General features: G+C 46.2%; 2 protein-coding genes across 2 annotated transcripts; both read right to left on the reverse strand.

Moving 5' to 3' along the window:
• Positions 1-3,231: 3,231 nt before the first annotated feature.
• On the reverse strand, positions 3,232-7,246 carry LOC123159661 (G-type lectin S-receptor-like serine/threonine-protein kinase At2g19130). The gene has a single exon (XM_044577485.1). It carries the CDS (start codon positions 6,447-6,449, stop codon positions 3,957-3,959), a length of 2,493 nt encoding a protein of 830 aa, XP_044433420.1. The 5' UTR covers positions 6,450-7,246; the 3' UTR covers positions 3,232-3,956.
• Positions 7,247-12,690: 5,444 nt separating this feature from the next.
• Positions 12,691-16,072, reverse strand: LOC123156824 (G-type lectin S-receptor-like serine/threonine-protein kinase At2g19130). The gene has a single exon (XM_044575007.1). The coding sequence runs from the start codon at positions 15,157-15,159 to the stop codon at positions 12,691-12,693; it is 2,469 nt and encodes an 822-aa protein (XP_044430942.1). The 5' UTR covers positions 15,160-16,072.
• Positions 16,073-18,107: the final 2,035 nt, after the last annotated feature.

Below are 18,107 nucleotides of genomic sequence, written 5' to 3' on the forward strand. Positions count from 1 at the left end.
AGGAGCTTGGGGAGGGTGAAAAGCCACGGCCGCGGGGGAAGACCGACACCAAGAAGGAGGACAAGCACGATGCGGCGTCAATTGCCTTGCTTGCAACAGTGGAGGGCATGATGAGCAAGAACGACACAAGGGAGGAGAAGCATTGGTAAGACAGGGAAGAGCAAGTGAACGCCTTCATGGAGATCCAAAGTAGGAGGCTTGAGCTCGACGCGGAGAAGCAAGCCAAGATGCTTGAGATGGAGGTGGAGAAGCTACCTTTTTCCTAGGATACATACAATCTAGAAGCAATGTTAACACATATTTTCTTCGTTAGAGAGCTCATATATGATAATATTTTGTACTGAGGTGGAAACCCTAGGTCTGAATTGAGGTTATACCTTGCAATGATGATGTTATTTGCATCGTCCCCTTGTTGAAGGGATTGCTCGGATGTGTTTTGGACTTGTAAGTGCATCTAATGCCCCTTAGTGATTTTGATGTATTGAAGACTTATAGGTTAAGGGACTAATGTGTTTGTGAGTGTACAAAGGTCTAATAAGTCTATGAGGAGTTTGATATTTCGGAAGAAAGTCGACCCCTAAAAATGAATGTCTTCAGTTGAAGACTTCGAAAATGAGGAAATTAATGTGACCTTGAAGATACTGATATTGATGCGAGGACTATGAAGCGTGAAGACTTCTGTTTTCGTAGTTTCATTTCCCTTTCTTGAGTCATATGAAACACCATACTGTTAAAGGGGGTCGAGGTAAAACCAAGGAAAAATTTCCAAGTGATGCTCATCTCAAAGCCCTACCCAATCCTTGGAGTGAAGCCTTTGGAAATCTCATACAGTTCAGTCAATTTCTTGAGTGATAGAGACGGGGATCTTCTAGTCTCTGAGGAATTTGTTCTGACTGAGGAGTTAGGAATTCGCAAGTGCGAATTGCCTACAGTGAGGAACATGATAGCCCTGAGGAATTTGAGAGCTCAAATTTTCAACCGTTGCTGTGCTATGCGCCAACTGTCCCAAATATCTTATCCACCTAACGATCATATCATTGAAGGGCATTTATGTCTTATCATGTCGGGCTGCTCCCCGGCTATAAAATAGCCTCCCCCCTTCAACCACTAGCTGGTTGGCTGCTCCGAGAGAAACTAACACTTGTCATAGAGCATCCCATCCTCCGAGAACTTTGAGCGAAAATCATCAGTGATGAAAAACCCAAAACCCCAACATCTAAAACCCAAAGTGATTGAGCATCACTGAAGAGATTGTTCATGTGTGGAACCGACACTTGTTATCTTTGAAGACTGTGCATCTTTCAGACGGTTAGGCGTCATGGTCTAGAGTATCCAAGAGGAATTGTGGATCGCCGGCTGACCAAGTCTGTGAAGGTTTGGAAGTCACCTTGAAGACTTACCACGAGTGGTTGGGCGAGGTCTGTGTGACCTTAGCTCAAGGAGAATACGGTAAGGACTGTATGTTCTTTGGTTTAAATACCAAGCCACTCCAACCAGACGTACAACTGTCACAACAGTTGGAACTGGTCTGCCAAATTACTGTCTTCACCGAGCTACTTGTTTTATTTCCTCAACCCTTTCAATTCCTCGCTCATGTGTTGATGAAATTGATCGTTACTGTTTGAAGACTTTGATTGAAGACTTTCTTAATTTCTTCAATCCTATTTCTTCAGTCATCTTGTCTTCTGCCTGCTTATCCTGTTTACACGCTACCTGTGCTCTATGTATGTTTCATTTCATCATGATGACTATGCTACTGTCTTGTTATGCATGCACCTGAGTACTTATTCCGTTGCTTGTATTTCGTCACTTAGCAAATTCCTCAAGTAGAAATTCCTCAGTGACGAATTTGTAAAAATCGCCTATTCACCCCCCTCTAGTCGATATAACACACTTTCAGGACTTGTTCTTCGGGTGAAACCCTAGATTCCGGCACTTGACGGTTATACCTGGCAATGATGATGTTATTTGCATCGTTCCCTTGTTGAAGGGATTGCTCGGATGTGCTTTGAACTCGTTCTTCAGGGTGAAACCCTAGATTCTGGCACTTGGCTGTTGAATCCGGTAACGATGGCGCTTGAGTGTCATTTCTTCTTGAAGGTGTTGCTGTTATAGAAACTTGTTGTCCTTGTGGTGTCAAGAGATGATTGATGCGGATATGGTTGTTGTTGTTTGTTGATCGTTGTGTTGATCGGTTTGGAGGACTTTTTCTTTCTCACTCCGGCATAGTTTTGGTCTTATATGACTTTGCTATTTGCCGCCGTGTATTTGTGTGCGTGCGTTGGTGTTGGTTGTGTGCATCCTAATTATGCAGAGGTCGGATGTGTGCTCATTGTGTTTTTATCCACTTGATGCTTCATTTTGAGTCAATAAAATGGATGCACTAATTCCCATTAAGAAAAGGAGAAACGAGCGCACTAAAAATTCTATTAAGTGGTCAGTTTCGTCTTCCATTAGTAGGCCAATCGTTTCAACTTCTTGCATGACAAAAAATGCTAGCGCGCATGGAACGGAGAAACCAATGTACTAATGGAGAAACCGGAACCAAAACATTGATGCCATCAATTGAGAGATGAATAGCAGTATTCACAACCATTTGGTTTCATTTTCCACCAGCGCAAAACTTTCAGCTTCTTTCCTGTCATGCATGAATGTGCCAAATGAGCCTATGTGGTTTCCGTAGAAATTATTGGATACTAAAACAATGCCCGTGCGTTGTAACGGGATATAAATCTTCTATTACGTCGGCTTATGATTTACCTGTCTATAATAATGTTATTGTGTAAATAAATGATCATCAAATTCTAACCATGAATTACCTTATATTTTTATCCGAAGTTTGGTAATTAATTAAAGTGGAATTGGTTCAGAAGGTAAGTAAATTAAGGTGATTGATTATCATAACATGGAAGGTTGGACGAAGGGGTGATGGGAAGAAAGCAATCACCTTTGAACGTAAGGTTCCCATTTCACCTTTCTTCCCACCACCCCTTCGTCCAACCTTCCATGTATATGATAATCAATCATCTTAATTTACTTACCTTCTGAACCAATTCCATTTTAATCATTTACCAAACTTCTAATAAAAATATAAGGTAATTCAAGGTCAGAATTAAACACAATCATGTTACTATTGACAGGTAAATCACAAGCTAACGTACTACAATATTTATATCCCGTTGCAACGCACGGGCATTGTTCTAGTATTTTTTTTTGCGGGTGGGGCATTGTTCTAGTAGAGATAACAGATGGTCTAGATCCCAATAATTCCTAACAATTACACTGTCATGTTTTTTACTGAAACTATTTTGGTTCTCAGTCGTTTTTTGGTCTTGTGACATGAATTCACATACATTCGTTTTTTCTGTTGTTTATTTTGTCGTACATACATATATACATATACATGTCATGTTACTGGATGAAAAAATTGACTGAAGTCCAATTTATTTCCAGTCGACTGTAATATAGACACTCCCTAAATAAAAGTAGCATTCTAAAAAAATAGCTAGCATGTAGGCGCACAGGTTGATGACTAGTTTATAAGTAATGATATTTATGAGTTCAGATAGCCTTCAGCATTTATCATTTAATTGGTGTACCTGTGTCTTTTTTTGATTAATAGTTTTATTTTCTGTTTTCTGAATTTATTCACTAAGTGATTTAGTATTGCCGGCCGATATCAAATGCACTATAAGATGCTAGAAATTAATTAGTTATCATATTATTCTAGATTTTATGATCCTTGAGCTATTACACGCTCCAAACGAGAACCATAAAATTTGCTGAAGCAAATAAAATAGAGATCAAATGAACTATATGATGCAGGAAAGAAATTATTTATTATATTATTTTATATTATAGTATATGATCTTTGAGCTATTACACGTCCAAACGAGAACCATAAAATTTCCTGAAGCAAATAAAAGTAGCATATACAATACAAATAGTTAGAATTACTACATCGAAGTGACATCAGAGCATTGTGTTGTTATAGCCGCAAGCAGTCTCGGCATTGGAGGCATATCAAGCTCCATTAGACCCTCAAGAACTCTGACCACTTCACCCATTGATGGCCGGTCCAACTCATTATCCTGGATACACCAACATGCTACATTGCAAACCCTTTCAACCTCATCCAAGCTGAAGTCACCATATAATTCTGGATCTACCAAGCTCTGCACATCTCCCTCATGAAGCTTGCTGATGGCTTGCACAGGGAAAAAATCGACATGGTTGTTGCCACTAGTGTGCACAACAGATGCATTCCTTCTTCCCGATATGATTTCCATCAGTACCATGCCAAAGCTGTAAACATCCACTTTTGATGTAATAGCAACCCCGCTAAGCCACTCTGGGGCAAGATACCCTGTAGTTCCCCTAAATGTAGTTAGAACCCGGCTAAAGTCCCTTCCTATGACCGATGCCAACCCAAAGTCTGCAATTTTAGGGACAAACGATTCATCGAGAAGTACATTTTCTGGCTTGATATCACAGTGTATGATGCATTCACGGCAACTGTGATGCAGGTAGGACAATCCTCTAGCAACTCCGATGGCTATCTGATATCTGGTGCTCCAGTTGAGGACTGTGCCATTGCTTTGGAACAGATGGGAATCAAGAGAACCATTGCACATGTGTTCATATACAAGTAGCCTCTTATCACCATGACAACAGAAACCAACCAATTTGACCAGGTTGATGTGCTGGATCAGTCCAAGTGCACTTATCTCTGCCCTGAATTGCTTCTCTCCCTGACGGGCACCTTCAAGCCTTTTCACTGCTACACTAGTCAGGTCACTTAAAACTCCCTTAAATACAGTCCCAAAACCTCCTGCTCCTAGCTTCACTGAGAAATTCTTTGTAGCACGGCCCAAATCGGCGTATCTAAAGGCAACAACTCCAACACTGCCTTGATCGGTGGCCTGTGATGACATACCACACCAGTTGAATCTGTTCCTTAAGATCACTAGTAGCAGCATGAGCATCAGCAACCCAAAACTGATAACGCTTGCAGCAATAACTACTCCAGCTGCTGGTTTTCTTTTACTATCTATTGTTGAACTCAGAACATCTCTGGCGGCAAGGCGAATATACAGAGTATATTCAGAGCTGATCTCGATGCCATCATCCTTGTTTACACTGAACAATTCCCCATGCCAAACAGAGCATTTGCTGTCTTGGTAGGAGTAAGCAGTGCAGGAGCAGTTGCCGAGGCAGGCCCATTCGCATTCGCTCCGTGTTGCAGGAGTATGCTGTAAACTCCAGGGACCATATGGCAATGTCACACGAGCTATGGGATGGAACACGTCTGTGGAACTCCTGTTGCCATTGCAATCCAGCGGAGTGTTTCCGGAGCACCCTCCTGTTCGATCACCAAGCTCCCAATCCTGAGGCGACGTCCTGGAGAAGCTCTGCATGCACTCGCATGGCGGGTGCGAGTTGCCGGTGCAGACGGTGAACGGTCCGCAGGCGGCGTATGGGGTGCAGGGATCGGCGGGCTCGACGTAGATGCTATGCCATGCCTTGTTGTCCTGCGACCACACGTTCAGCCTGGTCTGACCAAACACGTCGATGAAGAGGAATGAAGATATTTCATCTGGTGAGGTGTACATGTAGTACTCCTCCTGCTTGTTGTTGACGTATTCCGGGACGACCATGCTGGTCTGTGGGCTCATGTGCAGCAGCTTCCTGAGTGCTGGGATCTGCATGGACGAGTGGTCGTCAGGCGACCACCACCAGTACACTTCGGAAGGGTAGCCTCGACGCCTGGCCGTCACCATCCTGGTGCCATTGGTTACCAGCCCCACACTGAAGGAGCCGAGGCCTGGGTCGATCCGGCTCTTCCACGAGATGCCGACACGGTTCAGGCCGGTGACCTTGTTCCAGCCGATCTTGGCGCTTGGGAGCAGGATGTCGGTTGGGTTGTCGAAGCTCTGCCACAGCACCTCGCTTGATAGGCTTTCTATGACGAGGTTTCCACTGCCCAAGAGGATGGCCCTGGTGGTGTTGGTGTTGGTTCTAGTATTAGTGATGTTGGTGTTGGCTCTAGTATTGGTAATGTTGGTGGACCAGACGGTGGATTGGGTGTTGTTGTTTAGGATGACAAGGTTGCCATCGTCTGAGATTTGAAGCTGTGTTGCTCTCAGATAGGCTCCGGAGATTGGCCTCTCCCTGTTGGCAACCCAGACGGGAGTGATGACATGGATCTTGTTGAACCATATGGCAAGGTACCAACCGGGAGAGGTAGATGAATTACTACTGATGTTGCCGGCGCCGGGCTGGAAGAAGCCAAGCGCGAACTTGCCGTTGCTAGAAACGAGCTTGTCGCCGACAGCAAATGGCTGGCCTGGCGCGAGAGTATCATTTTCTGTGGCTATGCTAGGAGGAATAGTGTGCATGGAGAGGAGGAGGAGGAGGAGGAGGCCGAGGAACATGTGGAGGTTAGCCATGGCTGCTCTGCACGTATGTCTGCTTGCCCTGCCTCGGCTCTGCTATTTAACGGAGGAGGCATAGGAGAGCAGAGGAGGAGATAGGTTGAACGTTGAAGACAACGAGAGGGAAGACAATGTAGCCGAATCGGCGTCAGCGCCGCTGCTTGCATGCGGGCCAAGTTCGTCCAGTTGCTGATCAGGACAAATAGTGCAGACTTGGCAAGACCTAGGACATGCAATAAAGCATGGGTCTTGGGTGTTCACTCTGGCCAACCATTTTAGTAAAACCTTTTCCCTGGGATAAACAATCTAGAAGCAACGTTAAAACATATTTTCTTCGTTACAGAACTCATATGTATTTGTACACAAAAAAAATTGTGTCAACTTTTTTCAGCATTCTATACATGTATGCATTTTAAATAATTTTCTTAAATGCAAACCAAAGAATTAAAACCCAAGTGGAATGTAGCTATCACTGGGGGGAAAACCTGAACCACTTGTTGTACACATTGCCAACTTACTGAACCACTTGGCAGGGACCATCTCATCCAATTCAAACGCATTCGACAATCACATGTTGTGCAGACTGCAGTAAGTTATATGCGGATTTTCCCTTTTTATCTTGCATCTTGTGGTATAATCCTTTCCCATACCCCAACTGATTCCGACGTTTTCTCCAGCGCCATGGGCGGGCTTTATGAGATTCGACTAGCAAGAGGTCGTTCGGTTGTAGAGAGATTGCTAGCAGTGAGGGATTCGAGCAGGTGACGTGCAGGTGCAAAGCCAAGATCTCGTCTCCCCAGCTAGACCATGCAATACCGACGTGCGCGTGTGGTGTTGGCTCGGAGCTCGGCTTCGGCAAAGAAAATCCCAAGTGATCAGGGATAAGGAGCGACGCCCGCTCCCGAGTCGCTCCCGCGGGCGACTCTGGGAGCCAACCCTAGCGCCGCCGCTCCCCAGCCCCCCTCCCCGCCCTCCCTCCCCTCGCCGCGCCGGTCGCGTCGCCGGCCAAAGGCCGCACGGCGTAGGCGGCGGCGGGGCGTCTTCTTCCCGCGAACCGGAGGCTTGTGTCGCGGGGCGCGGCCTTCTGCGTCGTCGGCGGTGGTCGTCGGCCGTCCTCGGGCTCTGCTCCCTCCCCCCCGGCGTGCTGGCGTCCCGGTGGTCCTGCCCCCCCCCCCCCCCGCCCCCCGCTCTCCCTCCTGGCGGCGGCTCTTGGGGTTCCGGGGGTGGGGGCCTTGCTGACGGCGGATCCGGGTGCCCCTGTCCAGATCCGGGTGGTGGCGGCGGCAGTCGTGTGGGTGGCGGCGGCGACCTGGCTAAGGTGGTGGCGGGGCGGCCGGCGGTCTGGTTGCTCCTTGCGGGGTGGCGGGGCACCGGGCGTCCATGGCCGAGGGGTGGGCTGCGTCTCCGGCGGCGTGTCGCAGCCGCTGCAAAGTGGCTCGGGGCTGCTCCTCGGGGTCTCGGCGTGGATGTGGGCTGCCGCGGCGTGGTGGTAGCTCCTGGTGGTGGTCTGGATCGTTTCACGGCGGCGGCTGGTCTCCTCCGGCGTCGGCCGTCGGTGAGCGGCCTTTTTGACCTTCGATTCCTCCCCTCGTCGTCCGGGCTCTACCCTCGTCATAGGGCTGGACCGCTCCCGGTTGCGGTCCATTGCTCGTCTCGCGCCCGTGGCTGTGAGACCGAGCTCGTCTCGCGCCCGGCAGCAGGACCGAGCTCGTCTCGCACCCGGCAGCAGGACCAAGCTTGTCTTGCACCCGGTGCAGCAGGACGGGTGATGGAGGCCATTTTTGGGCCGGCCCTTTGGGTCTCGGCGCCGGGGGCCGTCCAGGGGTGTGTAAAGGAGCGACCTTTCCACTCGTCTCTTTGGTTGGGGTAGCAACGGGTCTCGGGTGCGGTGGTGTCAAGGTCTTGGATGCCGGGGCGGCGGCCTTGGTGGTGGTAGCGCGGTGCTCATGGGAAGAGCCCGTGGCTTGGTGCTGCCCGGTGACCATGGCCGTGTGGGCGGCATGGTGGCAGGGGTGTGGCGTTCGGTGGCGGTGAGTGTTTGCTGGGGTGAAAACCTGCTCTATCCTCGGACGGACCGGCGGCGGCGTAGCGCGTTACCTTCTTGAAGGCGTCGTCGCGGCTCTCACCGGTCATCGTGTCGCTCCAGGCGCGATAGCGTCGTAACCTTCTTGGAGGCGCCGCCTTGGAGCTCACGGTTCGTCATATGCGGCTTCATCTCTTCACGGTGGCGTGTTCACGGTGGAGGTCCTCGATTGCTCTTGTAGTGTTAGGGGTGGTGTTGCTGCGCTCAGCGCCTATGTATCCCGCCTTGGGTGTGTGCGTGTGTTGTTGTGGGGTGTGTTTGTACTTGGGCTGTGGTTGATCTGTGCTTTATATATAAAGCGGGGCGAAAGCCTTTTTCGGTAAACAAAATCCCAAGTTTAACCTCCCTTCTTAAGAGCTTTTCTCGGAGTAACATTTGTTGGGTTGTTTGGTTTGATGCCATGGAGGAACTCAAATTGATTTTGGATGGCATCGCATTTTTTTGAGTTTTTTCAAGCCAGTTTGTTCGGCATTGTCGCTTGGCTTTGGGTGGAATGGTTGCATAATGAATACTATATGGCTTTGTGCATTAGTTCGTGTAGAGGCCAAGGTTTATCCTCATTTTCGAAAATAAACAGACCATAGTAAGTGTTTCTTTTTGCGGCGGTAGACCATAGCAAGTTGAAGAACCAATATTAGCAACATGTTGAGAAGAAATAGTATATGTCACTAATATTTTGGCATTCTAAACACTGACAGTTAAGGGTGTCATTGCGTCTCCCCCCGAACCACTGACCAAAGGCGAATGTCTTGTTTCTCCACAAAGATTAATTATGGAGATACTATCAACCTATCATCCCATTATACGCGACAGCTTATTTGTTATGTCCATGCTTGTTTCTTTTTCTTTTCGAAAATATGCTAGATAGAGCAGAGCATGTTTATTTCATGCATTTAGCTAGCCATCAGTCTATCTAACTGAGAATAATTATTTAATGCCTGAGACTTATTGTTAATTGTTAAGTATATCTTGATGGTTAAAGCAGCTATTTAGGAGATATATAGTGTAACAATTGATCTTGCCTAGATCACTCTCTGTGATAGTATGTTATGTTAAAGGCCTGTTTGTTAGAAACTGAACTGTGGCTAGGTCCTAGCCACTTGACCAATTGTGATAGCAGTACCTTGGTTATATTGAATGCGGGCCGATTCCTTATCATGTTGCTGAATGCTGATTGATTCGAGACTGAACTGTGGCTAGGTCCTTAGCCACTTGACCAATTGTTTATACGGGTGCATGCACCCAATGCTGTAGCATGCGATAGAAGAGCATCTACTTAGATAACATCCCGTACGTCTGCACTCTAGCTTGACCAGTCCCAGTCCCAGTCTCAGGACTTGCAATGAAGCGTCGTCCTTGGTGACCCAAACAACTGAACCGAGCAAAAACCACCATTCGAAACAGACGACTGAACCACCTGTTCAGGGACCATCTCAAGCCATTCAAGTCTATCCATTCATCCCATGGTCACCAAGCAAACATACCACATTGCATAGCTACATCTACATGTCTGCTTATCAACCGAACTTACTTGCGAAGTCCCTTACCTCCCCGAGCTAGTGGCGACTGTGTCAGACAGAACCTGAAGTGTCGACAGTAGTGATTCAGTTAGCTGTAGCATTTCAGGAGAATACCGGTTCAGTTAACCAAGGGACCAGATTCGCTGGAGAGTCGATGACGCATCTCAGCCGTAGAATCTTTTTACCGTTGTAACAGTGCTAGCTCAAGTTACTGTTACTAGTTGGTTAAACTTTCGCCTATAACTAGCCGGGTTGTGGCTGGACAGAACCTTATCTTGATGAATTCCCCCAAATTGCCGTGATGGCTAATATACCGGAACCCTAGAGTTCCTCATACCTCATACAAAATTCCCCTAGTTCCTAGAAATCCATAGAAAAATCCTACAAATACTTAGTGGGATCTGAAAAATTGGTAATCAGAGCCTTCGTTCTTCGGCATAAGCGCGTTTCAGGGTGAAAATTTTCGCCCAGATCGACAAATCCCACCCTGTTTCCCACCCTTTTCTTCGACGACGGCGGCATGATTAGGCAGAGTTGGCGGCTGGCTGCGGTCGGGTGGCGCTGGTGGCGGTGAGCATTCGGGCAAAGATCGGCCGAGCGGAAACGGTTGTTCGAGCGCCTTGCTCGATCGGTAAAATTCCGTGTTCTAGCTTTGATCCGTGTGCCAGGGAGGTGCGGATCGCGGAGGCGGCAGGATCTATGGTGAGAATTAGGTTGCTAGATCACCAGCAGTAAAATCCCTTTTCTCTCACTTCAGATCAGGTGATGGGACGTTCCAAGGCAATCGATGACATGGATCTTCAAGATGTTCTGTCCTTGCGGGATGATTTTGGTGTTCTGCAGCATGACAGCGCACAGATGCAGAATCAGATGTCCAAATTACAGGAGGAAGTGCAAGTGATTGGAGCTAAGCAAGGGCAAATCTCTACAACAGTGGGTACAATGGAGCAAGTGGTGTTAGACTTGAGCAAGCAGTTATCAGCGATCAACAATGTTCTGAAGACCTTGGTAAAAATTTCGCAGCCTGACACCCAGCCTGAGAACCCTTCCAGTTCTGCACCTGTCAGATCTCCTACACTGCATAGGGAACAGACACAAGACCAAGCAGTTAGAATAGAACAATTGAAGCAACAGTTAGCAACAGAAAAAGAGAAGTCTAAAGAGAAGTCTAAACAATTGGAAGATATACAATTACAGAATTTACCTCCAATTAGAACCAACAGAGTTACAGTGCCTCCTGGATTTGTTCAACAAAGAAGAAATGACACTGCTAGTGCTGTAGGCACCCCTGTTACTGGTAGACATAATGCACACACTCCTGCATTCAGCCAGTTTTACCAGCAAAACAGAGACAAGCAATTATGGCAAGGATACTATAAGACCTATGAGCAGGATATGCAGGCTCAGTTCATGAAGTCAGTCACAAAAGGACCTCGGCTGAATTTTCCTAGATTTTCTGGAACAAACCCAGTGGGGTGGATAAGGCAATGCAACAAATACTTCCAAATGTCTGGAGCTCCAGAGGAGTACAAAGTATCATTCGCTCAAATGTATGTAGTTGATGAAGCAGATGTGTGGCTCAGGAGATCTGGTCTTCTGAAGAAACAACTCAATTGGAAATAGTTTGGAGAAGAAGTAATTAAAATATTTTCTGACAAAGGCTCTTATGGTTTGACAGAGAAATTTAACTCAGTCAAACAGTTACATCACTCTGTCTCTGAATATACAAAAATCTTTGAAGATCTCATGGCAGATGTGCAGGAAGAAAACCCTGAGTTGGGAGAGCTGTGGTTTGTCAGGTGTTATGTGAATGGCCTAAGAGAGGGGATAAAATTCCAACTTAGACCTTTTAGACCTCAAACACTAACAGATGCTTATTGTATGGCAAAGGACATAGAACCTAATCATCCACACATAGCCACTATCAGTAAGAAACAAAGTGCACCTTTCAATAATTTCTATCAGAAACCAAATTGGACTCCTCAAGCAAAACAGAACACTCCTGTAGTACAACATCAAATACCTATCAGACAAGCTGAGGTACCAATTAATAATGGACAGAAGATCAGAAAAGTTGGAGAATGTTGGAGGTGTGGAGATAAGTGGATGCATGGACACAAGTGTAAATTAGTTCCCAACATACATTTGCTGCAACAGGATGATGCAGATCAAATTGTCATTGACAATGAAGAAATAGAGCAACATGAGCAACCTGAAAATACAGAAGAAGGGGAACAAGCAATGTTTATTTCTACTCATGCACTTGGACATCAGTTAGCAGTGCCTACTCCCACAGTAATCATATACATTAATGGAAAGAGAGCAGTGGCCTTATTGGATTCTGGTAGCACTTCTTCTTTCATTAACCAAGATTTTGCTATTAAAGCAAATTGTCAGCTGTTACCTGTAAAACAAAGAACAATAGCAGTAGCTGCAGGAGGAAGATTACTATCTGCAGCAGTTGTGCCAAACTGTGAATTTCAACTAGCTAAGTTGAAACTTCACCACAATTTCAGAGTGTTAACACTGCCTAGTCATGATGTCATATTGGGATATGATTGGATGACTGTAGTCAGCCCTGTTTCATTCAATATTCCGAAACATACTTTCAGTTTCACAAAGGAAGGAACTCAGACTGTAACTACTGCAGTTTTCAATAGCCGAGCCCGCGATGCCGACTGAAGGCTGGATGAGGGGGTTCTGACTCAAGAAAAACCAAAAAGATTAGAAGTCGGATTCGGCTGCAAAGAAGACAAAAGAAGAAGAAAGACGACTCATTATCCTGGATACACCAACATGCTACATTGCAAACTCTTTCAACCTCATCCAAGCTGAAGTCACCATATAATTGTGGATCCACCAAGCTCTGCACATCTCCCTCGTGAAGCTTGTTGATGGCTTGCACAGGGAAATAAGTGACATAGTCACTGCTGCTAGTGTGTACCACCGATGCATTCCTTCTTCCTGATATGATTTCCATCAGTACCATGCCAAGACTGTAAACATCGACTTTTGATGTAATAGCAACCCCGCTAAGCCACTCTGGGGCAAGATACCCCATCGTTCCCCTGAATGTAGTTAGAACCCGGCTAAAATCCCTTCCTATGACCGATGCCAGCCCAAAGTCCGCAATTTTCGGGACAAACGCTTCATTTAGGAGTACATTTTCTGGCTTGATATCACAGTGTATGATGCGTTCGTGGCAACTCTGATGCAAGTAGGACAATCCTCTAGCAACTCCGATGGCTATCTGGTATCTGGTGCTCCAGTCGAGGACTGTACCATTGCTCTGGAACAGATGGGAGTCGAGAGAACCATTGCACATGTGTTCATATACAAGTAGCCTCCTATCACCATGATAGCAGAAACCAACCAATTTCACCAGGTTGACGTGTTGGATCAGTCCAAGTGCACCTACCTCTGCCCTGAATTGCTTCTCTCCCTGGCGCGCACCTTCAAGCCTTTTCACTACGACACTAGTCAGGTCACTTAAAGCTCCCTTGAATACAGTACCAAAACCTCCGGCTCCCAGCTTCTCTGTGAAGTTTTTTGTAGCACGGCCCAAGTCGGCGTATCTAAAGGCAACAACACCAACACTACCTTCATTGGTGGCATTTGACGACACACCACACCAGCTGAATCTGTTCCTTGAGATCACTAGTAGCAGCATGAGCATTAGCAACCCAAAACCGATAACGCTTGCAGCAATAACAACTCCGGTTAGTACTGGTTTTCTTTTATCTCTTGTGGAACTTGGGAAATCTCTGGCGGCAAGGCGAATGTACAGAGTATATTCAGAACGTATCTCGATGCCATCATCCTTGTTTACACTGAACAACTCCCCATGCCAAACAGAGCATTTGCTGTCTTGGTAGGAGTAAGCAGTGCAGGAGCAGTTGCTGAGACAGGCCGATTCGCATCCGCCCCGAGTTGCAGGAGCATCCTGTAAGCTACGGGGGCCGTAAGGCAATGTGACACGAGCTACGGGGTGGAACACGTCTGTAGAACTCCTGTTGCCATTGCAATCCAGCGGAGTGCGTCTGGAGCACCCTCCTGCCCGATCACCCATCTCCCAATCCTGAGGTGACGTCCGGGAGAAGCTCTCCATGCACTCGCAGGGCGGCTGCGAGCTGCCGGTGCAGACGGTGAACGGTCCGCAGGTGGCGTATGGGCGGCAGAGATCGATGGGCTGGACATAGATGGTCTGCCATGCCTGGTTGGCCTGCGACCATACGTTCAGCTTGGTCTGACCAGACGTGTCGAGGGAGAGGAATGTGGAGGAGGCCTCGTCCGGTGAGGTGTACATGTAGTACTCCTCCTCGCTGTTGTCGACGTATTCCGGGACGACCAATCCTCTGGTCTGTGGGTTCATCTTCAGCAGCGCTCGGAGTGCTGGCATCTGCATCGGCGACTCGTCGGGCGACCACGACCAGTACACTTGGGAAGGGTAGCCTCGGTGCCCCATCATCACCATCCTGGTGCCATTGGTTTCCAGCCCCACGCTGAAGGAGCCGAGGCCCGGGTCGATCCGGCTCTTCCACGAGATGCCGACGCGGTTCAGGCCGGTGACCTTGTTCCAGCCGATCTTGGCGCCGGGGAGCGCCACGTCGGTTGGGTCGTCGAAGCTCTGCCACAGCACCTGACTTGACGGGCTTTCTATGACGAGGTTTCCACTGGCCAAGAGGATGGCCCTGATGCTGCTAGTGGAGGTGGTGTTGGTTCTATTACTGCTGGTGATGTGGGTGGACCAGACGACGGACTGGGTGGCGTTGTTTAAGACGACAAGGTTGCCATCTTCTGAGATTTGGAGCTGTGTTGCTCTCAGGTCGAGTCCGGCGATCGGCCTCTCCCGGTTGGCGACCCAGACGGGGGTGATGACATTGATCTTATTGAACCAGATGGCAAGGTACCAACCGGGAGAGGTAGATGACTTACTGATGTTCCCGGCGCCGGGCTGGAAGAAGCCAAGCGCGAACTTGCCGTTGCTGGAAACGAGCTTGTCGCCGACGGCCAATGCATGGCCTGGCGCCAGAGTATCGTCTTTTGTGGCTGTGGTAGGAGGAATAGTTTGCACGGAGATGAGGAGGAGGAGGAGGCTGAGGAACACGTGGAGAGTAGCCATGGCTGTTGTGCACGTATGTCTGCTTGCTCGGCCTCGGCTCTGCTATTCAACGAAGGAGGCCTAGGACTACAGGAGAGGCAACGTGAGGGAAGACAAGGCAGGCGAATAGGCGACGCCGCCGCTGCAAGCGGGTCAACTTAACCCAGCTGTTGCCACGACAAATTGTAGAGCACTGGGCTGGGCATGCAATAAAGCACATGCCATGGGAGTTCACTTTGTCCAAACATTCTAGCGAAACATTTCCCCTGGGAAATACAACCTAGAAAGGACACATATCTGTCTTCGTTGCAGAGCACATATATTATCATATTTATACACGAACAAAAATCGTGTAAACTTTTTCAGCCCTTTTTAATACTCAGTTTTCTTAAATACTCCCTTCGTTCCAGAATACTTGTCGTGTTTTTAGTTTAAATTTGAACTAAAACCACGACAAGTATTTTGGAACGGAGGGAGTACAAAACAAAAGAACGAGAATCCAAGTAGGATGTAGCTACCATTGGGAGGGAACCTGAACCACTTGTTGTATACATGTTGTGTTTTCACATTACCTCATTGAACTAGTTGAACCACTTTGCAGAGACCATATATCATCTGGTTTCAAGAGATAAGCGCATGTGGTACACACCACAGCAAGTTGAAGAGCAACATGTGAAGAAGAAACGGTATGTGCATGGCATTCTAAACATTTAACTGTTCAAGGCATCATTACATCCACTCCGAACCGCTGACCTTTGGGGAATGTCTTGTTTCTCCATGAAGATAAGTTATGGAGATAATATCATTTCATTCATGTACTGGCGACGACCTTATTTGTTATGTCCATAGCTGTTTCCTTTTCTTTCTGAAAAACAAGGTAGACACAGCAGAGCAAGATAATTTCATGCAGTTAGCCATTGGTCTATCTGAATGGTGAGCTATTTCAAAAACAATAAACAATGGTAGAGCACACCGTGTCAAATTCTTATCATGTTACTGTTGCCGAATGCTGATTGATTCTTGACAGCACTGGCCACTTGACCACTTGTGCTGGGTGCATGCGCTGTAGCACGCAATACAAGAGCATCTTTGATGCACTGTAACATGTAGTGGGCCTGGCTTGGCCAATCCCAGGACCTGCAATGAAGCTTCGTCGTTGGAAGTTTATTTCCTCGGTCAACAATTGCAAGCCAAACCATCCTATTCGAAAACAGAAAACTGAACCTCATGCTTCAAGGACCATCTCATCTCGCTCAAGTTCATCCATCCCATGGTTACCAGGCAAAAGCTACATGCGGGTTTTTTTTTAGCTACATGCATGCACATAGTTTTTTTAGGGGAACAATACTCACTTTATTGCTCGAATAAAAGGTTTATAGGAATTACATTAATGTTATGTGGATTCAAAAACCACACATGACGACCTTGAGGTAGAGAAAGAGTATGTTTTGCTAAGCTATGAGCCTCCACATGGATCGGCGCCTTCATGAGCAAAAGAGCAAGTAAAAGCTGAAGCTCGTTGGTTGATCTCATGGAGTATAGTTGCATTTGGTCCCCGATCCGTTCGTCAAGTCACTCACCACACCCTTACAATCTGTTGCAAGTTCAATCTTGGTGAGTTGTAAATCCGCTACCAAGGACAGATCCCCTCTCGACAGGCCATCGTCTCCAGAATTTCAGGATCATTCATTGATTCAATCATCACTGCAGAAGAACCCAAGCACACTCCTGATAAGTTGTGTGCAACTGCACTAACTGAACCTCAGCAGCCATGTCTGGATACAACCCCATCCACGTTAATTTTGCTCGTACCTTCCTCCAAGGGATCCACCTGGGACATTGCTGACAGGGGGGCTCCTATATGGCGACCTACGCGCCAGAAAAGAGGGAAGCGTGCATCCCCCGCTCCCGTGCGCTATCATGAGCTGGCCCATAGGCGGGGCAGGAAGACCCTTTATTATTTTCTTTGTTTTTGTTTCTTTTTTCTTTTTTCTGTTTTCAGTTTTTTCCTTTTTCTAAATTAATTAAGCATTTCAAAAAAGTTGCGAATTGTGAAAAAATGTTCGTGAATTCAAAAAAAATATTCATGGTTTAAAAAATGTTCAGGAAATGATAAATGCTCATGGAGTCAAAAAAATCGTGATTTCAAACAAATGTTCTACAACCTTGGAGATGCGGTAGGTGCGGTCGTTCGCGAGAGTTATGGATCTCTCGCTAAATCGTCTGGAGTAATCGGCCAGTCCACTAGCGATTTAAAAAAAAAAAGAGTAACAAAGGGAGCGTGTGATGGATTGAACCGCCATTGGGACCTCCTGGTTGCTTGGTTACATTGATAGCCACTGAGCCAACGTCGAATTCGTGTAAAGTAACTTGGGCGCAACCTACTAGAAGGAAAAGAGCTGGTTTTACACTAGTTTTACTGTTTTTATTTTCTTCTGTTTTCTTCCTGTTATCTTTTCTTTTTTACTTTTCTTAGTTTTCTTATTTTTCTTGTTTTTTTCATTCATTTCCATTTATTTCTTCAGTTTTATTTTTCATTTTATTTTTTATTGTGGTTTTTTATTCATTTCTCTTGATTTTTCATTCTACATTTTTTATATGTCAACAACATTTCTCTAATACACGTTTAATATTTTTTCAATACAAATTTAATAATTTTCTAATACACTGTCAAAAAAAATTCTATACACATGTTTTAAACATTTTTCAAGTGCTTGATTAACATTTTTCAAATACAAAATTAACATTTTTTCAATGCATAGTCAACATTTTTCTTATACACACTTTAAACCTTTTTTTAAATGGTTGATTATAACATTTAAAAAAATGATTATCATTTTTCAAATATGTGGTCAATATTTTATCTATGCACATTTAACATTTTTCAAATGCAAGATTAACATATTTTTGAATGGATGGTCAACATTTTTTCTATACACATTTAATATTTTTCAAACGCTTGATTAACA

This window comes from Triticum aestivum, chromosome 7B (genome assembly GCF_018294505.1).
Source record: "Triticum aestivum cultivar Chinese Spring chromosome 7B, IWGSC CS RefSeq v2.1, whole genome shotgun sequence".
In the NCBI taxonomy this organism is placed as follows: domain Eukaryota; kingdom Viridiplantae; phylum Streptophyta; class Magnoliopsida; order Poales; family Poaceae; genus Triticum; species Triticum aestivum.

What these genes read in the sequence shown, in the direction of transcription:
- LOC123156824 (XM_044575007.1), bottom strand. Translation starts at nt 15,159, where the DNA reads ATGGCTACTCTCCACGTGTTCCTCAGCCTCCTCCTCCTCCTCATCTCC.
- LOC123159661 (XM_044577485.1), bottom strand. Translation starts at nt 6,449, where the DNA reads ATGGCTAACCTCCACATGTTCCTCGGCCTCCTCCTCCTCCTCCTCCTC.